The sequence below is a fragment of the Pelodiscus sinensis genome, chromosome 1 (genome assembly GCF_052426305.1).
Source record: "Pelodiscus sinensis isolate ZL-2025 chromosome 1, ASM5242630v1, whole genome shotgun sequence".
Classification (NCBI taxonomy): domain Eukaryota; kingdom Metazoa; phylum Chordata; order Testudines; family Trionychidae; genus Pelodiscus; species Pelodiscus sinensis.
Genome location: NC_143052.1, coordinates 317,107,721 through 317,134,931, shown reverse-complemented (window position 1 = coordinate 317,134,931; position 27,211 = coordinate 317,107,721). Strand labels below are relative to the sequence as shown.

The window sequence follows — 27,211 nt, the reverse complement described above, 5'->3', positions numbered from 1 at the left end:
ATTAAAGGCTGAAAAAATCTACAGAAAGAACTGATCATTACACTTTTTGCTGAACCATTTGGTAAATTTTATTGGAGAAGTAGATGTTCTAGAACAGAAAGAAAAGCAGAGAAAGTTATGGTTAACATGACTGATTCATGGATTTGGATACTGATTCATGGATTTGTTTTTATAAAAGAATCATGGACCAGCACATGTTTGTTTTACATGCAGATTTCTTATTTAGTCAGCTCTAACTGCAGAAATTATAGCTCTACTTATCACATTGAAGTGGAGCAAAATTATCATTCAGAATTGTTTGGAGACTTGCTCATCAGTCACAAGGTGAGTTTAATGGTGTTAGAGATGTCCCTGACTTAAAATCTGATTCATTCAAAGTTAAAAGATTCAGAATTGGTATTTCCTGGATGGTATTATGAGGTTGCTGTGAGAATTCACATGAATCATGTTCTGAGACAAAAAACTGGAAACCTAAAAAATAAAATATAGGTCAGAAAAATCTGAGAGGTAATATAGATATTATGTAAAGTAACTGCCACCCAGTTATATTTTGGCCCATTGTATTTCTTTTTTCTTTTCAAAATTCATGCAAAAATCCATATAATACTGTTTTAAAATAACAAAGATTAAATTCAGAAACTCTGTACATTTGAACAACCCTGTTTAAAAAGTTTTGTTTGTGTTAGCAAGATGGAGGAAATTATTCATTTTCCTAGAAAGAACAAAAACTACTTCTGCAAACATTGCATGAAAGAAGTGATTATTTTTTCTTATATTCTGTGCCATTGTTAAAAAAATAAGATAGAAATACAATCTAATTTTCCAGCAATGAAAAGTGTGCTGGTGCCCAGTGTTTCTCAACTTTTTTTTTTTTATATATATAAAGTACCCCTTTAAAAAAAATTAGAGTACCCCCAGTACCTACAGTTTTTGCTATCATTGCAACACACTTGTTTAATCAACTTAATCATAGCTGGGCAAGCAATGAAAATTTTGGGTGTAAAAGTACAAAAATAATAAAGCGCTGTAAAACTTAAAACAAAAATTCAGTTTTCTCCAATTTTCAGTTGATGTACCCCCCCCCAGACTTCTCTTGAGTACCCCAATAGTACTTGTACCACTGGTTGAGGAACACTGCTGTAGTCCACTCCAGCAGAGAGTGTTACAAATAGGCCAAAAGGAGCCTGCCAATCAGGACCAAGAACAGGCATCCAATCAGAGCCAAGCTGGACCCTATAAAAGGCTGCAGTGCTGAGGGGCACTTACTCTTGTCCTGACAAGCAAGGGAGAAGGAGCTGAGTTCCAGGGGTGGGGGAAAGAGTCAGCGGTGCCTTGGACAAAGCAGTGCTGAAGAGAAGCCCCAGCCTGATACATCCAGGCTGTAGGCCTTAATACAAGGGCCAAGAAGGTGCAAGAGTTATAATGAAGTGGCATGGAATGGGAGTAAATAAGGGGAAGGAGGAGGGAGGGAGAAAGCAGCTGCTGCCAAAGGGTTCCTGGGTTGGAGCCCAGAGTAGTGGTCAGGCCTGGGTCCTCCCCTTCCCTCTTGCACCACACCTAACTGCTGTGAAGGGCAGCCTATACACACTGGCCACTTGATCCTGAGGCTAGGGGCTAGACTATGGGACTGCAGTTGGCTGCTCAGGCATGTGTCAGGACTGAGGACAAAAGGGGGGAGGAACAGAGTGGGTTCCAAAGAGGACACTGCAGTCCAGGGGGCGACGCGGGTCTAAACTAGAGGCTAAATTCTACTTCCCCAATGGAGTAACTCCATGGAAATCAACAGTTACTCTAGATTAGAGTGCAAAGGAGAGCAGAATTTGGCCTTTTATTTATATCTTGGCCTTCTTTTGACTTATAACACCTGCTCTCCAATCTTCTATGAGACGCTGCATATTAATACAGTCCAGGATATTTACCGTAATATCTAAATAAAGCATTGTGAAAGCTGCTTTATCAAGATGTCCTATAAAGAAAACAATGGTTCTTGCCTGATTTAACTGACAGGTTGTCTACACCCAGCAGATAATACTGGTAGTTTTTTTAATCACTTTAGTTAAATCAGTGCAAATTTCTGTGTGTGGCACACATCAGTTTGTAAGTGGCTTATATTGATTTAGCTTTGGATTCCCTACCACTTGAATTATGTTCTCTGTCACTGGAGCTAAGTGGTAGCATAACTAAGATATTTTTATATTGTTTCCTGTAATGACAGCATTACTATTAAAATATTCAAGGCCTTTTTATTTGCATCCTACAATCATTTTAATATTAGGCATAACTTTTAGTAAATTAAAAACCCACAACTCTGACCTCTACCAGAATTGGTGGAGAAATCAATTTTTATACATTCCATTGCACTATGCATTGTCTTTTTATTAACGGTTATATAATGCTACCAGCACTAAAACATCCTTCAAATGTCTAAATGTTATAGATGACAATTTCCTAACTTAAAAAGTGTTGCAGCTACCATAGGGGAATTCTAATGTATAAAGAGGAATTGATTATCAAACTAAATGTTAATGATAGCTTAGGCACAAATGATTACGACTTGATCACATATATGTTGTGTAAGCAGAATAAAATTCATAATATAATATTAAAAATTACAGACGTGGCAGTTTAATAGGGTAAATTTCACAAAGCTGAAAACAATTGTGAGCCAAATCAGTGGGGAGAAAGAATTTTAAATACAAAAATACTTGAGAATTATTTAAGAATACTTTGATAATGGCCCAAAAAGCCACAATACAACAACTGAGGAAGAAGGCTGTACTGCTTAAAAACAACCTGGTGTAGAAAAGTGAAAGCCCCTATAAAAATAACATATAACAAACAGAAGAAAGGGAAAGTTGAAACCAATGAACTAAATCAGAAGGTAAGAATTGTAGAAAAATAAGGGAAGCCAAGAGACACAAGGAGAATTCTATGGCCAGCAGAAATAAGGATAATAAGTTTTTAAAAAATATATTAGGAACAAAAAGAATATGGACAATATTAGATGGAAATGGTATAATTATCAATAATAATGCATAAAACAGAAGTGTTCAATAAATATTTCTGTTCTGTAGTTGGGAAAAACAAAACAATGCCCTCATATCATTTGGTAATGATAAAACTCTTTCCATTCCACCAGTATCACTGGAAAATGTTAAACAGAAGCTACTCAAGTTGGATATTTTTAAATCAGCAGGTCCAGATAACTTGCATCCAAGAGGTTTAAAGGAGCTGGCTGATGAACTTGCTGTACCATTTATGCTTATTTTCACTAAGTTCTGCAGCTCCACGCACCTCTGAGGGCAGAAGTGGGGGGAGGACCCAGCCCCCCACTTTGGATAGCACTAAAGGCTGACTGCCCCAGGACCTTCTCTTTCCAGGGCATGGAGCTGTGCCCCACCCCCTCTTTGCCCCTAGGTCCACCATGGCTGTCAGTCCCACTGCTGAGAGATCTCAAAATATAACCATAAATAGTTCCCATTGAGCAAGTCTGTTTCCATTGAAGTCCTGTGGGGATTGATTCTTGATCCTATTCTATTTAACACAAAGTCATCACTGAAAAAGTTTATAGATGACACAAAATTTGGGACAGAGGTAAATAATGAAAAGGACAAATCACTGATTCAGTGCAACCTGGATCTCTTGGAAAACTGGGAGGAAGTAAATGTGCATGTTTAATACAACTAAATGTAAATATATGTCTCTAGGCACAAAGATAGGGGATTTTATTCTGGGATGCAGTGACTGAAAAAAGATTTGGAGGTCAATGTGGATGAATATGAGCTCCCAGTGTAATGCTGTGGCCAAAATTTCTAATGTGATTCTGAGATTCATTAAATGGGAATCTTGAGTAGAGCAGTTATTTGGCACTGGTGCGACTGCTGCTAGAATAATGTGTACAGTTCTGGTATCCAGAATTCAAGAAGGATGTAGATATATTTGAGAGGGTTCAAAGAAGAGCCACAGAAATTATTAAAAGAGAAGGATAAGGGGTGACTTGATCACAGACTAGAAGTACCTCCATGGTGAGGAAATTTTAATAATGGGCTCTTCAATCTAGCAGAGAAAAATATAACATTATCCAAAGACTGGAAATTTAAGACAAATTCAGACAAACTAATGTGTAATTTTTAATGGCAAAAGTAATTAAATACTTGGAACAATTTACTAGTGGTTCGTGGTACATTCTCCATCACTGACAATTTTTAAGTCAATATCTGATATTATCTAAAAGATATATTATGGGAGAGTTCTATAGCCTATGCTATACAGGTGTTCAGAGTAGATGATCATAGCTTTATCTATGAATAATCAAGAGATCCAAAAGGCTCTTGGGTATTTCAGACTTTCATGCACCTCTTACCTACCAAATGATGCTGTTACAATGTCATTGATTTTTAGGGTTGGCTGCCACATGTGACCCACACCAGTTTCAAAATAAATTGATCATTTTGTTACTGTGTATGCCAGTTCTGAACATAACCTGGTTATTACAAAATGTTTTCACATCCACTGGCTACATGGAAAATGCTTTACTTTTATACGGTGCTCTCCAATTTTTTCATATGTTAGGATGAATATTACTATGGAATAATCTGAGAAATGCACTTTTTTGCCAAGTTTATTTCTTTATTCCAGACAAGCTGATAATCAGCTTTTTATGATACTTCCCTGGCATTGGAAGTGCTAAATATGGGTATAGCTAGAGTACCCAGACAGTATGATATCTAAACCATACAAAACAGATACCCATCTTTGTCTGGTTGCCAGCTTCCACCTAACTACAGCCAAGAATATGGTTTATTTAGTCCTAGAATATACTCAGTGCAAGAGCATTATGTACATGAGTGATAGTCACATATCGGGAATAAACCATGATAATAAATGAAAATAAATCTTTCTACGTCATCTCAAGAGATCCTGTTTGGTGTATTTTTAGTTCAACCCACGAATATAAATAACATATAAATAACATGCCTATGAACTAACTTACCTGGAAGGTCAAATTTTAGGTTTACTGGCCTGATAATAGCAGAGAGAAAAAATGTGAAAAATAAACTAAATTACTGCATATCAAATCTGATTGTAAAAAGATGCATGCCTTAATAAAGATGATCCAGAAAGTTGATTTAAAAAGGAACATTGCTGCCATTTTTACAGTAATTTTTTAGAGTAATGCTGTATTTGAAGTCATTTACCATAACTATAGTTGGAGCTACTTACCCTGGTAGTTAGCCGATGAATTGCTTGTTGCAATTTCTTTCCACTGGCTAATATATCTATGGCACATTAAGCAAACACATATTCAGTTTAAGGTACAATTAGCAAAGTCCTGAAAATTAAATACAAGTTTATTCTGTTGGGGAAGGTGAAACATTTCCAAGAAGATCAAGTCCACAACACAGAGCAATGGAGGGAGAAGATTTAAAGTGGGATAAGCTGTGGATCATCAGGGCTCTCTCATAAATAAAGCCCTTCATTGGGGAGAGAGAGATAACAACAGCCCCACATACTTACTCTTCAAAGTTTAGTGCATTTGTCCATTTTAACAGTTCATCCACTTCCCATTCCATTACGTTGTCTGTTCCTCCTTTCTCAACAGCATTGACAATGCCTTCTGCACTTCTCTGAATTAAGACTGCAGTGGTAGGGTCCTCTGTTTTGACTCGGAGGCTCCCTGCATAATACCTAAGAGCAAAACAAAAATTTGTAACTGCAGGTTGCTTGGAAGAGTTATGTGCTCTGGCAGTAAGGGACACTGTAGTCTAACATACTGTCTCATGCTAGCACAACCAACTAAGGATATCCTAGGTTTCTGTGAACAGAAATTGTACGTACATTAGTCGTTATTAACTTTCATTTACTGGGAATATAGTAAGGAGGGAAAGAGTTTAGACAATCAAGTATATGTGTACACAATTTAAATATAGATTCTATTTTTTCTTTTTTAATTTTAATATCAAATATATTAGACTTATCTTCAGACATTTTATAAAATATATAACAGTTATATAGGCATACCCTCCTCCACTCTGAGAGAGAGAGTGACTTCTGGGGCTTTTAAACAGTCCACCACACCATACACAACAATTTGTACATTGGATATACAACTGAAACGAAAGGTTCACAAAGATGACGTTTTTGGGTATAGGGATGTTAAAGACTAGTTGACTATCCAATAAGGATTTGCTTATCAGATAGTCTTTTGACTAGTTGACTAGTCAATCCGCTCCCTCCCCCCCTCCCCCCGCTGCATCTATAAGAAAGTGGCAGCAAAGGGGGGGAAGGGGTACTTCAAAGTGGCAGCTGTCACTGCTACCACCCAAGGCAGCATTTCAAAGGGGCAGCTGCTGTGGGATTCCCCAGCTGACCCTGGGCTCCCTGTGGCATTTCCCCAGAACCTGGGATCAGCTGGTGAAATGACATGAAGAGCCTGGGATCAGCTGGGGAGTCCCCAACTGACCCCAGGCTCCACTGCCCCTTTGAAATACGCAAAGGCAGTGTTTCAAAGGGGCAGTGGAGCCCAGGGTTAGCTGGGGACTCCCCCAGCTGATCTCAGGCTCCGTGCGGCACTTTCCCGGAACCTGGGGTCAGCTGGGGAGTCCTCAGCTGACCCCGGGCTCCCAGTGGCATGTAGCATAGCATGGAGCCAGGGGCTAGCGGGGGACAGTGAGTGGGAATGTGGAAGTGCCTATCGACTATTTGACTAGTCGATGGAAATTCCATTGACTAGTCGAGTAGTCAGTTAACTGCATTTTAACATCCTTATCCAGATACAAGAGGGTCAAAAACTGACCTATCTCTTAGGAGAAGTTACTTTTATAAATACTTCCCTAACATTTTAAAGCACTTGTCTTAACGCCATACATTAATCACAGAATCACAGAAGATTAGGGTTGGAAGAGACCTCAGGAGGTCTAGTTCAACCCCTTGCTCAAAGCAGGACCAACCCCAACTAAGGCTTTGTCTACACTTACCGGGAGATCAGCACTGCAGAGATTGATTTCTCAGGGGTTGATTTAACGAGTTTAGTAAGGATGAATTAAATTGATCTCTGATCGCTCTCCTGTAAACTCTGGTACTCAACCAGGTCACAAGGAATAAGGGAAGTTGATGGTAGAAACTCTCCCATTGACCCTTCATAGTGGGTATGCTGCAGGAAGTTAAACTAAGATACAATGACTCCAGCTCCACTATTCATATAGCTAGAGTTGTGTATCTTAGTTTGACTTTGCTTCCTAGTATAGACCTGGCCTAAATTATTCCAGCCAGGGCTTTGTCAAGCCTCACCTTAAAAACCTCTAAGGATGGAGATTCTACCACCTCCCTACACAACCCATTCCAGTCCTTCACCGCCCTCCTAATGAAATGATGACAATGATGTCAGGACTATGGTTACGAGTTGAAAATCTGAGTATTCCATTTTTACTGTATATTCATAGTTCTTCTCTTGATATGATTGTATAGGAAGGAGGATTCTTGGAAGAACACACATGGATGGACTTGCCCCTTATGCTTCCTCTCAAAAGAATACATCATCCACCATGCCTGTCCCATCTCCCAGTAATTACATCTCCCAGTACGGAGAAAGAAATCGCAAAGAAAAGCTGATATTTTTTGTTAAAGAAAACATTGTTAAACATCACAACAAAATCCAGCTTTTTTAGGCTTATTGACATTCTTTGGGCATAACACTTTGAAATGATTTGTAAACTGTTAGTAGTGAGTAATATTAATTATATGATATGATATGATGATATGATATGATATGATATGATATGATATTTATTAATTGAAGTAATTGTTAAAGTTATATTACAAAGATAGTTGCATGTCCCTTTGCCTTTTATTTATCAGAAAACCATTTGTACTGTATATCAGGTCAGAATGGAACAAAAGATGAACTTCAACAATTTTCAGAAATAGAGCTTTATTTCTCTCTTCCATCTCTGTAGGCTCATTCCTTTCTTTGGCAAGTTTCCATTAACTTCAAAAGACTCAAAGAAAAGCTCTGTGTAAACTCAAAAGCTGGTCTTACCAACAGAAGTTCTTCCCATAAAAGATATTACCTCCCCCACCTTGTCTCTCCTAGAAAAGTTTTGCTTGAATAAGAAATGAAGGATTTAGCCCATTATTTTTTTAAATACTCATTGTGACCCAATGACACACAGAAATAAACTTGAGCTTCATAGATTGTAATTTGGGATCAACTGCTTTGGAGTAAGAGGAACTGGAAGTGCTACAGCAGGCTCATTTTAATATTCCCATTACAGCAGCTCGTTGTGTTGTGCTGCTGAAATTCTGGTGAAAGTGGAGTCATGTTAACCTCAAAAGCACTATGTTAGATGTGATGAGATGGGTATTGCATTACATTATATACGTATGTGAGCTTAATTCTGATGACTCTGTGTTAAGCCAACATATTATGAACTGGTAATGTTCAGCACAAGATTGTTATTCTTTCAAAAAAAAATATTAGGGCTTATATAAATTCTATGGCTTTTGTTATGCAGGAAGTCAAGCTAGTGGAGTTGATCACAGAAGTTTCTCTGTCTCTTTGAACCTGTGAATGTATTACCATTTAAAAACCCATGCTATATTTTTTCTAATAAATTAATTTTCTAGTAATCTCTCAAATTAAATGGCTGTCCAGTTAAATGACACGCAGTAGTATTCCCGCTTGGTGACAGAGGTCACATCTTTTCTTCTTTTGCATTAGCATTAGAGAGGATGCCTTCCTACCTACTTAACATGGTTTAGATGCTAAATAAGATAATTTAATTAGCCATGAAAGCCAATGATTACTGAAAAGAACCATGACAAAAATCCTACACTAATTGTGCACAGAAACATAAGTCTGAAAATTGCAGCAACTCACATTTTTGTCATCCATTCAATCTTTCTCCTTTTTCTTCTCCTGTCAATGTCTTTTTTCCTCTTCAGTTTAGAATAATGGAATTCCTTTTCTTTTGTATTGTCCTCAGCAGTTACAGAATCTATGGTCCTCCAAACCTGACAAATGTGCAATGTATTATTTGGATTACTTTCATTAAAAAAAATACTGAATTTCTTTCCCACTACACCTCTGGCCATATTTTCTCATTTCTAAGCCACATGATTGTTTCTTTCTATTGAGAATAATTAAAGATTTACCCCTGTTCAGCATAAGATACCTTATCATGTTTGTCTCATGAATGACACAAGGCTAAATGTGTTAGGTGTATATTTTCTCTTGCAAACATTGATTCAATAGTAATTGCTCTTTGCCTTTGTGAATTTCTGCATAAAAAGAATGCTAGTTCTTTAATTACTGTTGATCTGTTCAATGTAGTAGAGAGAAAAATCTCATGGATATTGTAATGAGAAGTAATGTGATAATCACACAAATAATGATCAAACTCCTATTAGGTTTCTCTGAGAAATTCTAGAACTGTTACTCAAAAGCTTCCACTTGATAGTCTTAAAGGAATAGGCATAAGGGTACATGAGTAAGTAGCACAAGCATGGGCGATAAGATGGTGACAGTTTGCCAGGGTTAGCGCCTGGTGGGCCGCTGCCATTGTATTTACCTGTACATCCACAGGTATGTGTGCTTGCAACTCCTGTTGGCTGCGGATTGTCAACTCCTGTTGGCTGCAGATTGGGACATCACTTCCTGCAGCTCCCATTGGCTGAGAACAGCAATTCATGGCCAACAGGAGCTGCAAGTGCCCATACCTGTGGAGGCACAGGTAAACACTACAGCAGTGGCCCACTAGGGTTTAACTCTGCCCATCTCCTCCCCTGCTGAAGTAGCATGGTTTTATGCCCAGAATAAGAGAACATAAATCAGAAGTCCAATTCCTATTTCCCTACATTGCCACTGACCTTCAGTGACCTCTGGAAGCCACTTAACTTTTTTACCCCTTGGTTTCCTCATTTGTAAAATAGAGATGGTAACATCTTCCCACTTTCGTAAAGTACTTGCAGATCTTTGAATGAAAGTGTCACTATGTATACATCTCATTATAATGGAAGAAAAGAGTTACCCACCTTTCCATAACTATTGTTCTTCAAAATGTGTTGCATATGTCCTTGCCACTGTAGGTATGTCCATAACTCATGCACAAATGTCTGCGATTTTTTTCCCTCGATGGTACCCACTGGTGTAGATCAAGCCCCCCTTTATGGCTGTGCATCACTGCATGCTGATATAAGAACCTCCCTCATTTCCTTCATACTGGATGTACTCTGCTACCAAGGTGAAGGAGGATGGGTCATGGGATAGACATCTGCCACACATTTCAAAGAACAAGTTATGGAAAGGTAGGCAACTATTTCTTCTTTGAGTGACTGCAAATGTCAATTCCACTTGTGTTGACTAGTGACATATCTGCTCAGCTGAAGAATCAATGTGTTTTGCTTCTCTGGAAGGGAAGCAGATTTGAGGTGAATCTAATTGGTTAGATAACCAGTCGGACACGACCCCACCCCCACCTTTCCACTGGCATCTAGCTGACTGGACATACTCCTTTGCTTTCCCCTTTTCCCTTGATCCTACCTCTCTGAAATACAATTTATGTTAAGCTCTGTATCATGCCTTTGGTATGTTAACCCATATTATTTACATAAGGTCCTTTTAGTATGTCAAGTAATCCAATTTATGGTAAGATTCTAGTTACTTAAGGCCATAAAACTGAATTTTACCTAGAAACTATATTGCTTATGAATATGAATGTAACCTGTGGAATGTGTGTGAGGTGTGAATGAGAAATGCCCAATCAAAGGCATTTTACAAACTGTGACCTTTTAAGGCAAAGACCCTACAAGCACATAAATTAACTGTGAATCAGCCAGAAAATCTCTCTCCAACAAAATGTAACATCACAACAGAAACCTGGTACTAGCCTACAGACAGCGAAGCCTATTGCAGATCCGAAGGGATCTCCCAAGGAACATCACAGTCGAGTCTGGAGGTGGTGCCAATGATACTCTTGGTTCCACTGACGGTGCCGCTTGAGTCGTCGTCTTTATTTTTAACGTGGTAGAGGTTTTTGGCCATGATTTCTCAATGCCTGAAGTACCCGGCTTATTCCCTATGCTGATCCTGGGGTGTGGAATATTAGACAAGGATCTTGTCGGGGATGCTTTCAATTTTTTAGGAGGAGTGGTGGTAGGTGAAGAAGCCCTGCGTTTGTGTGACTGGTGTTCGGCGGCTGCCTCCGAGCGCGGCGGCTGGAGAGCTTTATCAAATAGTGGCATGCGCGGCCTCATCTCCCTGTCCCGTCTGGCCCTTGCTGTCAATTTAGATCAATGCGGGCATTTTTGAGGGACGTGGGCTTCCCCAAGGCAGCGGATACAAGATGAGTGCCCGTCAGATGCCAGCATCGCCTCCCGGCATGAGTCACACTTTTTAAACCCCGGTGACAATGGCATGTTTGTAGTCTGGGGTAACAGTTAACCAGAAAAAAATTGTTTGTTGGTTTTTGTTTTTTTTTAAAGAATGAAGAATGGACTAACTAGTAACTATGGGATAACTATGTACAATGAAGAAGGGCCGTGATAAAAAGAACGGGTACGCGATGAAAGGGGAACAAACTGTGAGGTAAAGAATTTTTTTTTTTTTAAACTAGGAGACAAGTGACGCACAAGGAATAGATAAACAGGGAATCTCAAAACTGTGGATAGGAAAAGATGTTGGGGATCTCACACAAAAGAGTAGAATTGGAGAGGCAGTTGTTCTGTCTGCAGCCTGAGGCGGTCGAGAGGAACAGGCGGGAGCTGGACCGCGCATGCACTCAGAGTGGTGCGAACGCTGTGAGACGCCACCGTGCATGCGCGGTCTGGCCAGGTACTGCTACAGCAAAAGATCTCCATTTGTGCGGTGCTGGGGCAAGCCCAGCTCCTTCAGTGGAGCACCCACGGGGACTCCTCGAAGAAGAATGTGATGTATGTGTGTGAGTATCACTTTACTCTTAAGAATCTGTACCAATAAACAACCTTAAAAACAATACTGTTCCAGCCCACTCTTTGTCTGGGTTTGTTCCTCAGCAGGTCTGAGGAAGAGTAACAGGTTGTACAGAAGGCCCAGAGGTGAACTGCCTTCTGGCTGAGCTAGGTTGAGGATGACCCTCTTTGATAGTTTATATAGAATATGATCACTGAGTTGTCTGTCATAATCAACAGATTTTTTTCTCCAGCATATAGGGGAGGAAGGTTGAGCAGGCTAGATGTACTGCAACAGGCTGAGGTACTTGCATGTTGCTGTGAACAGGTAAACTTTCCTTTGAAGTATTATGTTCAGAATGGTTCAAACTTGATTTGTGGAGTTGAGGACTGCTTCAATGAATTCTATTATATGTACAGGCCTGGGTACTGATTCTTGTTGACTTCCTAAGAGCTCAACAGCACTGAATATAGATAGAGCAGAGGACATACTGGAGAGGACCCGAGATACTGATGGATCTCTGATCAACCAATCATCCAGGCATGAAAACATATGGACACCTAATTTTTTTTTGAAGATAATCTGTTACCACTGTCATATACTTTGTGAACACCTGAGGAGTAGCTGTCAGGCTGAAATGGATGTCCTGTGAATTTATATTGCCAAACATTCACCATAAACCTGAGAATCTTTAATTGGTCGGGATATACTGTGATATGGAAATAAGCATCCCACAAGTCAAGAGCATAATACCAGTCTCCTTATTACAGGAAAGAGATCATTATCACTGAGGTAACAATGCAGAATTGTATTTTCTTCACTAATTTGTTTAGCTCTCTTATATCTAAGATAGGCCTAAGGCCTCCTTTGACATGGGGATTGGAAAATAATGGGAATAAAAGCCTTGTCCTCTGAGACCCAACAGTACTTCCCTTATGGCTCCTGTCTCAAGAAGAGATTGAACCTTATGAGAGTGCTCCCTGAAGAGGCGTGGGAAGGGGGTGAGGGCCTGAAATAAATTGTATGGCATACCCTCAATCGACCATGCTTAAAACTCAGTGGTCTGACTTTACATGGGTCCAGGCACTTAGGAAGTGGTAGAAGTGACTGGTAAATAAAAAGGAAGAATAGATGGAAATGAGAAGACTGTCTTCACAACCCCGTCAAAATGCCTGCTTGGAAGAGTCATCTGGAAAGAATAAGCATTTGGATGTTGCTGCATTTGGGAGAGGCTGGCCATATGATAAGAATAGGAAGGAATGATTAGGACATAAATAAAGGGCATAGAAGATTGAGGATATGATGAAAATTTAACAAAACACAAATTTTTACAGGGCTTAATTTTAACACAGTTTCAGTATGTTTTATATTTATATTTCATTGTATAAGAGAAAAATACATCGACTCCTCTTGCAGATTTTTAATCCAAACAAAATTGTACCTTAATATAGAAAGTATGAAATTATATTTTAATATTTAAGTATTATATTGTACTTTAATAAACAGTTTTATTTCTTACCCAGTACAAGATCTTATAGTACAGTATTTATGGTAATTTAATCATATTATATGTATTATGTTGTTCAGTGACCTGGCTGATGAGGAACATGTTATAAATACATGATTATGATATTATTATGATATCTCACAGATTACTATATAGGTCATTATTTCAAATGGAAATTAAGATCTCTCACTTAAGGAAATGATCCATATAGTGAGTGAAATTAAATAATGTGCAGGTTATGTAAGAAAAAAGTTAACATTTTAAAGAAAAATGTAAACTGTATTCTTTGCTCACTCTGATAGAAAGAAGTCTCCAACCATTGTTCTCCACACGCTTGTACCAGCCACGACGGTCATCCTTCCAAATCTTTCCATGAACAGCCTCTGGCAATAGCTGTTTATGTTTTGACTTTGTATAATCTTTAGGACTGTTAGCACACATATCCACAATGGGTCTATGAGTGAATATTTTGTAATATATACTTGGAGGATATTTGGTCTGTAAAGAAATATCACACTTGAAAATGTCAAGGTGCCAATGCGTAGTAAGTAAAAAAAAAAAGTAAGTAAAAAAAAAATTGGCTCTGTAATACCAATCTAAAATCTTCGTCCAGCTCCACGCTTACTTTCACTGAAGTGGACGATCTTATAAGTAATATTTCAGCTCAACATATTAATCTCTACACTGTGCTTTCCACCAGAGGGCAAACTGTTGCTCTGATGTTTTATTAATACCATATGTCATCAAGGTAAGATTTACTAATGATATATTATCCATAAGTTGGTACTAGTCAGGGAAGCATAGGTCAGGAGCTGAAACCAAATTAATTACAGGGTAGAAGTCTGCCAAACACAATTTACTAGAAATTTCTAGGGTAGAATATTAGCAATAAATCAGCTTCTTTCCAACTATTCCAAATGCTATAGCAATAGATTTTATTTTCCTGTACAGTGGATATTTTGAAAGCAGAAGAATCTTACATGGGGCTTTTGCTATTTCAGAGTGACTGTACATAACTATAATATGAATAGGCAAATACATAAGGTCAAAATCTAAACAGACACTTGGATCAAAATTTTCACATTAAATCCATATTTTGTCTATTAAGTCTTGGAATGAAATCCTGACTCATTGAAATCAATAGGAAAAACTTCCATTAACCTCAATAAGGCCAAGACTGCACCCTTGGTTAACAAGTCCAAAGCAATGAGACCACCCACAAATCCAATGGAAAATTCAGACCATTTAATCAGGTGTTTAAGAATGTATATAGGAGGCTAATTTCAGACACCCTAGCTAAAAAATACTGATCTTGCTACAGTAATTTGTTAAAATACAGTTAACGAGTCCATTAAGTTGTGAATACCTAGATATGGAATGAATATAAATATTTCAATATTCTTTAAAACTCTACTTACACCACCTAGTCTGAATCGGATATAAACACCTGCTGCAGCATCTAGTAATTCTGCCTGCAAGAAGAAAAAGACATTAATCCACAGTGCTCCTATAGTACTAAAAAAATCAAGACAGAAGGATACAGTAATGGACAGTAAAATAATTTAGCTTATCACATGTAAAGATATGTTTACAGGTCCTTCTCTGATGTAAGTCCAATATCATATTAATATGGATACACAATACAAATAAGTTAACATTATATTCTTATGGAAGTGTCATGTTTATAGACTTGCATCTATAAATTGAAGTATGTAAAAAGTTTAAAAGGAAGACTAATGGGCCTCATTCTGCTCTCTACAGCATGGTGTAGACATCATATTGTGGCATGGAAAAAACAAACAAGCGAAGGTGGAAGATCAGTGGCTTTAATTACATTTTCTCTATATATACCTAAGACATCCATCACCAGAGCATCTGAGGACAAGAAATAATAAGTATGGTTCACAGAATGATGTCTCTCAGGGTACGTCTACACTACAAAGTTAGTTCGAACTAACTTAGTTCGAATTAGTTAATTCGAACTAACGTGTCTAGAACTAAAAACTAGTTCGAATTAGCGTTTTGCTAATTCGAACTAGCAAGTCCACATTGAGTGGACTCTGAACAGGGCTTAAGGATGGCCGGAAGCAGTGCCGGCAGGGCATAAGAGGAGGACTTAGAGCATGGAGATGCTGTCTCAGGCTAGCCGCGGGCTGCGCTTAAAGGGTCCCGACCCCCCACCCCGGACACACAGTTCTAAGGGGTGCCCCGCTTGCAAAGAAGTTCTGGCTTGGAGTACCCGGAGTACCCACACTGGGCACATCAAACCACTCGGCCATCAGCCCGGCTGCACTTGCCGCAGGCTGCCATCTGGGGAGAGGGGGCAATCGGGGGGCTGCAGGAGAGCTTCCACCCCCAGAAGCCCGCAGAGTCAGCCCAGTCCTCCCCATCGGGGGCTCGTACCCCATTCCTCCCTCACCTCCTTCCACTTACCCTTCCCTAGCCCCCCTTCTTATTGATGTACAAAATAAAGATAACGTTTCTTCCAACATTGACTCTGTCTTTATTGAACAAAACTGGGGGAGACTGGGAAAAGGAGGTGGGAGAGGGGAAGAGAAAGGCTGGGAGAGGGGAGGGCAACTAACATGATCAGGGGTTGGGAACAGGTCCCAGATGAAGAAAGGCTACAGAGACTGGGACTGTTCAGCTTAGAAAAGAGGAGACGGAGGGGGGACAGGATAGAGGTCTCTAAAAGCAGGGGTTGGGTGGAGAGGGTGCATTCATAAAAGCTCTTCCTGAGTTCCCATAAAGAAGGACTAGAGGACACCAAAGGAAAGGAATGGGTAGCAGGCTTGAAACTAGTAAGAGAAAGTTGTTGTTCTTCCCAAAGCAAATAGTTAACCTGTGGAACTCCTTGCTGCAGGAGGCTGTGAAGGCTACAACTAGAACAGAGTTTAAAGGGAAGTGAGATCAAGTCATGGAGCTTGGGTCCATGGAGTAGTCTTAGCCAGGGGGTAGGAGTGGTGTCCCTGCCCAAAGTTTGTGGAAGGCTGGAGAGGGATGGCACAAGACAAATGGCTTGGTCACTGTCTTCGGTCCATCCCCTCCAGGGTCCCTAGGGTTGGCCGCTGTCAGCAGACAGGCTACTGGGCTAGATGGACCTTTGGTCTGACCCAGGACGGCCATTGTAAGCTCAGGGCTCAGGGTCGGGGGTCTCAGTGGACCCCCTTGATTTTCATGCACACCTGCTCTTGGGTGGCCAGGCTGGCAGCTCTCCTGCCCTAGACGGCCACTTTCCTGTGCCTAGTGCGGAGATCGTGGACCAGGTCCACGATGTCCGCACTAGCCCAGGAAGGTGCCCGCCTCTTGCGGTCCAGGGCAAGCTCCCGGGAGCCGCCAGCCTGGTCCCCGGAAGAGGGGGTGGGCTGGGGGACATCGGGTGGGTGGCTCTGTGCCGTGCCAGGTGCAGGGTCTGCTGGCTGGGTGCTGGCAGGCTTGCACCTGGCACGGGCACCGTAGCCAGCCCGTGCCCCTTTAAGGGGTCCGGGGCCGGGAGGGGGGCATAGAGTTTCCCTGGTGTTGGCCAGAGTGGCCACCAGGGAAACCTGGGGAGGGCTAGCCTCCCACTAGTTCGAATTAAGGGGCTACACACCCCTTAATTCGAACTAGCTAGTTCGAACTAGGCTTAATCCTCGTAAAATGAGGTTTACCTAGTTCGAACTAAGCGCTCCGCTAGTTCGATTCAAATTCAAACTAGCGGAGCGCTAGTGTAGCGCCTATTAAAGTTAGTTCGAACTAACTTTGTAGTGTAGACATACCCTCATTGACTCTCTTCCCTGTTTCTTTATTATATTTGTTTTTTGGGTCAGAGAAGAGATTTTCTCTTTCACTCTTGTTCTGGTTGTAGTACACGTTGCACCTCCCAAATGAGGGATTTTCTCATCCAGCAACATCTGTGGTTTGGCATGACTATGGATGTTCCTGAATGAGAGAGCCCCAGGGCAGGAGGGACAGAAGCTGGGAGCCTGGTGCAGCCGTACTAGCAGTGGGGCCACAGTAGCCTGGGCAGAGCTCAATTGGGGTTGTCTGCTGCCCAGCAGTGGGGCCGGGACCACAGCAGCCCAGGAGAGGAAGCCTGTCCAGGCTGCATCAACCTGGGAGGCAGCAGGGCCACAGCAACCCAAGCAGCGGTGGCAGGGGTAGCACCACGATTGGTGCTGCTTGCCACCTGTCAGCGGGGCCTGGGCTGCCACCGCAGCAACCTGGCAGAATCAGCCGAGCCAGGGCCATGTGCCACCCGGCAGTGGGGATGGGACTGCAACAGCCCAATTGGGCTATGTGCCATTCTGCAGTGGGGCTGGAACTTCCCAGCCAGCTGGAATAGAGCTGGGGCTGTGGCTGGTTCACAGACAGCCCAGCGGGACTGAAGGAGCCAGCAGTACGGAGAAGGCCGGAGGGGCTGGTGTCACGGGACCTCCCATTGTCCAGGAAATTCCCTCATCCGGGACTGATCAGGTCTTGAGGATGCCACAAGAGAGGTCCAACCTGTATTTCTTCCAAGGAGGGATAAGGCATTTATATGGATCTGAATATTCGGTGTGGTAACAGTAAGTACCTTTTTAAATGTAAACAATAGTTCTGGAAGAGATAAAAAACTTTCATACATCTGGCCATAAGTCAGCCTCTAGCTAGTGCGGGATATGAAGAAACTTTCCTGAATGTGGGTTTTCCTACAACTGCCTATTGCAAGTTTTTCATACAGCCATTCAGTTGTTAGATACCGGCCTAGATGATCCACTAGTTTTATCCAGTCAGCATTTCCTATGTGACTAATTCCTTGGGGCAATTTATTGTGCATGAAGGCTGTTGCAAAAAGATGATTTTTACAACATGCTCTAAAAATAATAGGGCTTGTTCTGAGACAATATGAGTTTGATTGGATCCCGAGTGCTTTTTACCACCTGTTAGCTATTAAATGGCCTCCCGATATGAAATGAGTTGGTATACTCAGTTACGAGAAAACAGATTTCTGTGGACTCAGTCTTTTCCTTTCTGTTTTTCTTCCCTCTCAATCTTGCATAAGCTTTTATATTAGTTATTTACTGATATTTACTTTTGTAACTACTATATATTTCCTTTATTATATATAGATTCAGTTGTGTTCAATACACAAAGTATTCTAAATCTGTATATCTTAGACTTCAAAATGGTGGAGGCAGTCAAAGATTGTATTTGATTTATAATGCTGTAATGACCCTTGTCTTCCAGTACTTTGCCACAAATAAAAGACAATGAGGCAAACTAAAAATTAAAACACTAACATCTTCAACTATCCTATACCGTATGTGTTTAATTTATACACAGATACAATAGTGAAAATACATCAGTAAATCCAGCTCTTACCTCTCTAGGGTCAATGCACTTCATCAGAAGATGAGGGTCCCCAACTCCTCTAAAGCCTATTAGTTCCTTATAGTATCGAAAGACACGGATGTCCTATAGAGAAGTATAAATATACTAAGAAAAACTATCATCCCCGGGTTTTTTCCAGATTTTGAATTAGTCATGACACCATTCAGTTTTCCCATGACAAACCACACAGAATTCAGGACAGTCTGAGGGCACAATCCATTAAATGGTCTCACAGAATTAAACTTTTGCTCGGTGTACTTCTTCCAGTCTCGAAGACTGAAGTTAGTAGCACTTCTGAATTCAGTCAAATGTGGGTAACAAAAACTGAGTCTATGTGCATATTTGAAAACTAAATTTAAATTGTTTATTTTGGTATTAACTGCGAGTGAGCTAAAAGTGAGAGGGCTTCCAGAGGAAAAAAAATGCATATGGATACAAAATGCTGCCATATGTCATGGTGTCCAACATGCTAGCCAATTGCCACATGTAGCTATTTGAGCATTTGAGTGTGACTAGTTCGCTATAGTGGCTACTGCTTCAGAACTGGTTGGACACCACGATGTAAAGGGAATTTCAAAGTAGAGCATCTATATCCTCTAATTTACCAAAGTTATCTTTGAAAAGTTCTCTCCCCATTATACCATCTTTTCTTCCTCAGCTTTGGACAACTACTTTTTAGAAGTCTGTCCATTTCTTTATCTGTGAGCTTGGTTATCACCATGGTATCTATGTGCATTTTACACTTTGGCTATGTATACACTGGTGCGATCTTGCGCCAGAGCTATGCAAATGAGGCTAAGCATGGAATGTTGCAGAGCCTCATTTGCATATATAATGAGCCGCCATTTTGCGGAAGAGGTTCTTGTGCAAGAAGGAACTACTTACACGGCCCCTTCTTGAGCAAGAAAAACCCTCTTGCGCAATGCCGTTATTCCTGAAAATAATCAGCGTAGCGGCATTGCGCAAGAGGGTCTTTCTTGCGCAAGGGACAGTGTAAACAGCTCCTTCTTGCGCATGAGCCTCTTCCACAAAATGGCGGCTCATTATATATGCAAATGAGACTTGGCAATATTCCACGCTTAGCCTCATTTGCATAGCTCTGGCACAAGATTACGCCAGTGTAGACATAGCCTTCCTGTTTCTGTCCAGCTTCCTCCTTTCCTTCTCTTAACTATCATCCCATCATTAACAACTTGTAATTCTATAAATGGCAACTTTTCCAAGTAATATAGTAGTCACCCACTCTCCTGAAACACCTGTCCCTCTGTTACTAAAGCTGTTGTAATCAGTTTTACTTACAGTATCATACTGTATCATACTGTAGACTGTGTGGAACTGTGATGGGGCAGCAAAGCCCCGCACTGAAAGACAGGGGCTCTGCGCCGAGAAGCCGCGGAGCAGGTACCGGCTGTGCGCCGGCTGCTCCCAAGCCGCGGCTCAGCAGAAACGCCGCAGCTCAGCTGAGCAGGGACGCCGCGGCTCAGCTGAGCGGAGGCGTGGCTTGGCGGGGCAGCTCCGCGGATCAGCTGAGCAAAGACGCGGCTCAGCTGGGCGGCCGCCCGGCCGCCACCGGATAGGTGCAGGGGCCAGCCCGGACGGGCCGAGAGGCCAATCAACAGCCCCAACCGGGGAGGGGGGCGGGACGACCACCGGTGGGGGCCGGCCCACCGGGAGGTTCAAATACCGCCGAGCCACACAAGGAAAGGAGGGAGAGCACGGAGAGACGCTACTCGCCTGAAAGGACCGTGACACCCCCCTGCTCTGTCGCCCCGCTGAGACGCACCGCCGCTGGGGGTAAGGACCACCAAGGGGAGAAAAGGAAGTGGCCCAGGGCAGGGCGGTGAGGAAGTCCGTGGGCTGATGTGTTTAGGGGCACACCCCCGTCAGCCGGACCCCGACTGGTAGTCAGTCGGAGTCCTTAGGGCCCTGGGCCGGGGCCCGTGAGTGAGGGCGGGCCCGGGCCCCCCTTTTCCCCCTCCGCTTGGGAGAACGTGCTGGAGGAGGAGCACTCGCCGCCGAACGCCTGGAGGACCTCACTGACGGGGCACCGGGCGCCCCAAGGTGGGGACGACTCGGATAGAGATAGACGTAGCGGACGCCTGCCCTCCCCTCCCCCTTTTCTCCCAGATAGGAAGGGGAGTGGCAAGACCGTCACAGGAACACAGAGCAAAAACAAAACAAAATACCGCTGAAGGAGGCCCACACATTCCACCTAAATTAACATACCACCCCCACCACCCGTTAGTAATGTTATGTAATTTTTTTCTCCTGTGGCAACGATGAAACTCTGCCTGCTTTTAACAAAATAGAATTACATATAATTTGTAATATACTGTATACAAAGGTTTTCGTGGATAGTTAATTCTCTGTTAAACCTTAAGGCCAGCACCAGCCCTGTGGGCTACATTCCTCTATATGGGGACAGCTGTACTGAAAAGAAGATTCACACCATAGGAGTTCCTACTTTCCATTCTCCATCCAGAGTTTGGTTTCAAGAGGAGAAAAATACAAAAATTATTACTGGAGGATTTAATGATTAAAATAAATTATTAAATATAACGTAGTACTTCACACTCACAATACATCTTTTCCAGCATCTCTGAATGACTCTTGCAGCACTGTTCCATTTGTCTTCCTCCATTGGTCTTTACAAATGCCTAAAACAATAAGGCTATTGTTCACAACTATTCAATATTGCTTCAGTTGCTATTTTCAGTCTTTTTTCTTTTATAACCAGTTTAAACTAAGTATCTGGTAAAAACACTTAAAAATATTTGTCTTTGAAGAGTGTTGTATCTGTCTTACCTCACCCACATTATTTTTAAGATTTGGATTATGATGGACAAAAAATAGGATGCTATTCAATAACTAGTTTCTCCAACTAAGGTGTATGCAGCCTAGATCCATAATCTTAGATCCATAAGATCCATAATCTGAGATACAAAATAATTAATAGAATTTGGATATGTAATTGTGGAATACAGATACAGACAAGAAACAATCTCCACTATACATCCAAAAAAAGGGATGTAAGAGGTTACCAGTTGCTCTTGGAGGAGGCGGCTTATCAGCCTGCTTATGAGGTACAGGCAGTCCCCGACTTACGCGGATCCGACTTACCTCAGATCTGCACTTACGAACGGGGCTTTCTCACCCCGGAGCTCGCAGGCAGTGATCCGCCACCTCGACCTCCGGGGCGAGAAAAGCTGCTCCCAGTGCCCCTGGTCTGCTGGAGACTGTCCCCAGCAGACCAGAGACACCGGGAGCAAAGCCACAGCGGCGGCGGGTTCCCGCGCTTCTGAGGCTTTGCCAGAGCAAAGCCTCAGAGGCGCGGCACCCTGCTGCCGCTGCGGCTTAGCTCCCCGTGTCTCTGGTCTGCTGGGGGGGGGGGGCACAGCTAGTGTGCTCCCCCCCCCCCCCAGCAGACCAGGCTTTTGTTGTGGACCCTGGGGCAGAGCAGCTGGGGCGCTGCCGATTGGTCCTGCAGCGCCGCTGCCGGTTGGTCCTGCAGCGCCGCTCTGGGCACTACTGGACCAACCCGGCAGTACCCCAGCTGCTCTGCCCCAGGCGTCCTGATTCAGCCGCTGCTGGTCAGTTTCAGCAGCGGCTGAATCAGGACGCCTGGGGCAGAGCAGCTGGGGTACTGCTGGGTTGGTCCAGTAGCGCCGAGGAGCGGTGCTACTGGAGCAACCCAGCAGCACCCCAGCTGCTTTGCCCCAGGCGTCCCCAAGTCAGCCGCTGCTGAAACTGACCAGCGCTGACTACAGGAAGCCCGAGGCAGAGTTGCTCTGCCCCAGGCTTCCTGGAATCAGCCGCTGATCAGTTTCAGCAGCAGCTGACTTGGGGACTTAGGGTTCTTAAGTTGAATCTGTATGCAAGTCAGAACTGGTGGTCAGTTTCAGCAGCGGCTGACGCCAGTTCCGACTTACATACAGATTCAACTTAAGAACAAACCTACAGTCCCTATCTTGTACGTAACCCGGGGACTGCCTGTAATTGGTTAACCACTACCATCTGGACCCAGCCCATGGCTATGGTGAGCCAAGGGCTGAAGCAGCCCTCTGCTAACGGTAGGGCCAGGACTGGAGCAGTCCCTGTCAACTGCAGCCAGAGCAGTCCCCACTGCCCACGGTGAGGCCAGGACCAGGACTGGAACAGGCCCCACCACACACTGCCTGCAGCAGGGCCAGAGCTAGGACCAGGACTAGAGAAGTTCTAAACCTAGCTAAGCACTACAGCGGCATGGCTGCACCACTGTTTGTATTGATAAGTTGAGAGTCTCCCCTCTCCTGCAACCAGTTTCTCAGCTTTGGTTGGTCCTCCAATCAAAAAGCCTCTTTTTCTTCCAAAAGCCTGCCCCTGTGTTCTCCTCCCTTCTGTTTTCTTTTTCTGTCTGATCTTGTCTCTGTATTTTTCAGGTTTGTGCCAATGTCTCATCTCTTTGTTTCTTCTCATGAGGAAATTCTTTCTTCATACCTTAGTCCTCTGCAGAGAAGTTGGAGAAAACTGGTTTTACAGGTGATGCTTACTGGTTACAGTTAACGGGCAGGTGCAGGAGCAGCCCCCTGCCCTCTGTGGGGACCCTCCAGCCCAGCCAGAGCAGCCTCCAACCAATCTTTTTTCTGAATTATTTATATGATGACTCACAAGCATCTTCTCTTCATTCACCATCCTCATGAGTAAGCGTGGCTTATTGATGACTGCCAAGAGTAGAAATGTATGGCCAACAGATTAGAGTGTATCAGCAGAACTGCACTGATTCCAATGATTCCAATAGTTTTCAAAATTGTATGGAATGGCAATGCTAGTGATGAAGAATACAGAAACAATAGTGGAAGACAAGAAAGTTTTCTTCATCTCTAGTATCACCATGCTTTGAACTTTAGAGTTGTAACTTTGAGTTAGGCAGGAGTTAGATGTCTGAATCCTTTTATGGATCTGGACTAGATAAAGGTGAGGAATTTCAGTAATGTCTTTAAATTTTGCAATACTGTAATAATTTTAGTGTAATTTTCCCTAAGTACACAGCACATCGGGGAAAAATAACCCCAACTATACATACAGTATGATGGGGGCTAATTTGGCTATGACAAATCAGGAAAGAGATCTTGGAGTTATTCTGGATAGTTCTCTGAAAACTTCCACACAGTGTGCAGCGGCGGTCAAAAAGGCAAATAGGATGCTAGGAATTATTAAGAAAGGGATATAAAATAAGACACAGAATATCTTACTGCCCCTGTATAAAACGATGGTACGCCCACATCTTGAATACTGTGTACAGATGCGGCCTCCTCACTTCAAAAAAGATATTTTGGCCTTGGAAAGGGTTCAGAAAAGGGCAACTAAAATGATTAGGGGTTTGGAATGGGTCCTATATGAAGAGAGGTTAAAATGACTGGGCCTTTTAAGTTTAGAAAGGAGAGACTGAGGGGGGATATGATAGAGGTATATAAAATCATGAGTAGTGTGGAGAGGGCGAATAAATAAAAGTTATTTATTAGTTTCCATAATAGAAGAACTAGAGGACACCAAATGAAGTTAATGGGTAGCAGGTTTAAAACTAATAAAAGAAAGTTCTTCACACAGCGTGTAGTCCACCTGTGGAACTCCTTGCCAGAGGAGGCTGTGAAGACTAGGACTATAACAGAGTTTAAAGAGAAGCTAGATAATTTCATGGAGGTTAAGTCTATAAAGGCCATTAGCCAGGGAATAGAAATAGTGTCCCTGGCCTCTGTTTGTCAGAGGCTGGAGAAGGATGGCAGAAGACAAATCGCTTGATCATTGTCTTCTGTCCACCCTCTCTGGGGCACCTGGTGCTGGCCACTGGCGGCAGACAGGCTACTGGGCTAGATGGACCTTTGGTCTGACCCAGTACGGCTGTTCTTATGTTCTAGCAATTGCTGCAAGCATAAACTTGCATTTGCAAGTGATAATGGGTCATGGATTGTAAATAGTACAGAGTTTAAATGTATAACATATAAGGATACCTCCCATCCCTCAGAAATAAAAATCTGGCTTCTAAATTGCTGCTGGAATGCTCCATAGTCAAACTGCATGAGCATTCCCTTGGAATCAGGTGAAATGCTGAGCCTCTGGTGACTACTTCCCCGTTTGCTTGTCCTCATTAAAGCAGCTGTGGTGATTCTAGTGTAAATAGCCCTTGAGGATACTCTGTACCTGTGCTGTGCAGTCCGTGATAGGGTAACACAGATTTTGTCTTGGAGGAGGAGGTAGGGAACAACCAGCCTAAAAAGCTGCCTGCTCTCTCCTTGGCTGCAAGCGTGAGGGGCCCAGCAGCAGGAGCAGCCCATCCCTTGCACCCTCCTCCCCCAGCGAGCTACCCCGTTTGACCGGGAAGGCGAGGCGAAGTGGGCTGTGCCCACGAAAGCTCACGCTACCGTCTACATCTGTTGCGAGTCTCTAAGGCGCTGCAGGACCGTGCGTTGTGTGTGAAGCTTTTCCAACGGTGAGATCATTGTTCATGTTCCCCTCCGGCACGCGCCTGCGCTGGTGGCATTTGGGTTTAACCAAGAAGCGAGGTTTTGCAGCTGTGGCCGGGGGCAGGGACTCAACAACACCTGCCGCAGCCGCTGGAGTTCGAACAAAGCCCAAAGGCCCCTAAGGCAAAGGGGGCCCGAGTGAGGGCGGCGCTGAGGCGCGGAGCCAGGCAGGGCCCGGAGAGGAGCGGGAGGCGACCGGAGGGAGGGGGGGCGGCGATTCGCCTGCTGGGTGAGCTGCTCGCGACAGGCGCGGTGTGGCGGGAACCCTGCGCGCCCCTTCCCCGCACCCCAACGGGTACCGGCCACTACGGCGCGAGCTCCCTTCGGTTCGGCTGGCGGCGGCTGAGCGTCCCGTTGCTACAGTAACCCGCAGCCCAGGGGGAGGGACTGGGGGCGGGGCTTAGAGGTGAGAGGAGGAAGGTCCAGAGGAGGGGAAGTGTTTGGGGGCGGGGACGGGAGGGGGCTGCGGAGGTGTCTCAGGGCTGGAGGCTGGGGGGGATCTGGGGGCGGTGTCTCAGGGCTGGGGGCTGAGGGGGGCTGGGGAAGGTGTCTCAGGGCTGGGGGGAGGGGGGCTGGGGAAGGTGTCTCAGGGCTGGGGGGGGGGGTCTGGGGAAGGTGTCTCAGGGCTGGGGGCTGAGGAGGGGGGGGCTTGGGGGGGAGGTGTCTCAGGGCTGGGGGCTGAGGGGGGCTGGGGAAGGTGTCTCGGGGCTGAGGAGGGGGTCTGGTGAAGGTGTCTCAGGGCTGGGGGCTGAGGGGGGGTGGGGAAGGTGTCTCAGGGCTGGGGCTGAGGGGGGTTGGGGAAGGTGTTTCAGGGCTGGAGGCTGGGGGGGATCTGGGGAAGGTGTCTCAGGGCTGGGGCTGAGGGGGGAATCCTAGGGGAAGTGTTTCACGGCTGGGGGGGGGGGTTGAGAGAGAGGAGGGGGGCTGCTGCTCTGTGGGACACTCCCAGGGCCAGTGCCACCAGCTGCTGGGGTCTGCAGAGCTGTGGCTGCTATTTCTGCTCCAGGACCAGCTTCACAGACTGCTGCTTGGGTGGCCCCCAAGCCAACTGTGCAGGGATGCCTGAGCAGCAGCCCATGTGGTTAGTTCTGAGCAGTTCCAGCAACATCCAATGGCTGTGGGTCTGCCCGAGTGGCTGGCTGTGGAGTTGGTCCAGTAGCAACCAGTGTGGCTATCTGTGGGGCCAGCTGGTTGAGTTACCCTAGCATTAGTCACACAGGCTAGAGCCATGGAAAGTTACAGAATCCATTATTTCTGTGACAGACACAGAGCCCTATTAAGAACTACTCTGAGTACAGTTTTTCAACCAATTGTGCATTCACTGTAATGCTTTGGGATGCAATTCAGAACAGTGAGGGATTGTGCCATCATTGGCCTTGAAACCCTGGCTTCCTTAAAACTATGAAGACTATCATTTTATGATCACTTTCATCCGTGTTGCTTTGCTTCTTCAAATTCACAACTGCTTCCTCACTGTTGCTCAGAATCAAGTTTGAAATGGCTGTTCTCCTGTTTCTGAAACAAGTCCTCAACATGTTCTAAGAACCTTTTGAAATGTACATTGCTGTTTTACTTTTTCAATAAATGTCTGCATAGCTAAACAACAAGAAGTCCGGTGGCACCTTAGAGACTAACAGATTTATTCGAGCATAAGCTTTTGTGCATCTGACGAAGTGGGTCTTTGGCCATGAAAGCTTATGCTCCAATAAATCTGTTAGTCTCACTCTATAAGGTGCCACAGCACTTCTCATTGTTTATGAAGATTCAGATTAACACGGCTACCCCTCTGATTCTTACATAGCGGCTGTGTCTACATTGGTGCGATCTTGCACCAAAGCCACTGCTTTTGCGCAAAAACATGCTGCCTGTCTACACTGGCGGGGAGTTCTTGCGCAAGAACATTGACGTTTTAATGAGTGAAATCAG

The 27,211-nt window shown here is 43.7% G+C and overlaps 1 protein-coding gene across 2 annotated transcripts; it reads right to left on the bottom strand.

Annotated features, from left to right (window-relative positions):
* Positions 1 to 43: 43 nt before the first annotated feature.
* On the bottom strand, positions 44 to 25,659 carry C1H11orf65 (chromosome 1 C11orf65 homolog). Of its 2 annotated transcripts, none has more exons than XM_089775649.1 (9): positions 25,184 to 25,659; positions 21,364 to 21,442; positions 18,777 to 18,869; positions 14,852 to 14,905; positions 13,728 to 13,931; positions 8,879 to 9,012; positions 5,518 to 5,688; positions 5,224 to 5,279; positions 44 to 471 (listed from the first exon to the last, which is right to left on the bottom strand). In XM_089775649.1, exons 2-9 carry the CDS (start codon positions 21,424 to 21,426, stop codon positions 314 to 316), a joined length of 933 nt encoding a protein of 310 aa, XP_089631775.1. In that variant the 5' UTR covers positions 21,427 to 21,442; positions 25,184 to 25,659; the 3' UTR covers positions 44 to 313. The 2 variants fall into 2 exon arrangements, with proteins under 2 accessions (XP_089631775.1, XP_089631776.1); XM_089775650.1 differs by having other exon boundaries at positions 25,585 to 25,644.
* Between the last annotated feature and the right edge of the window lie 1,552 nt (positions 25,660 to 27,211).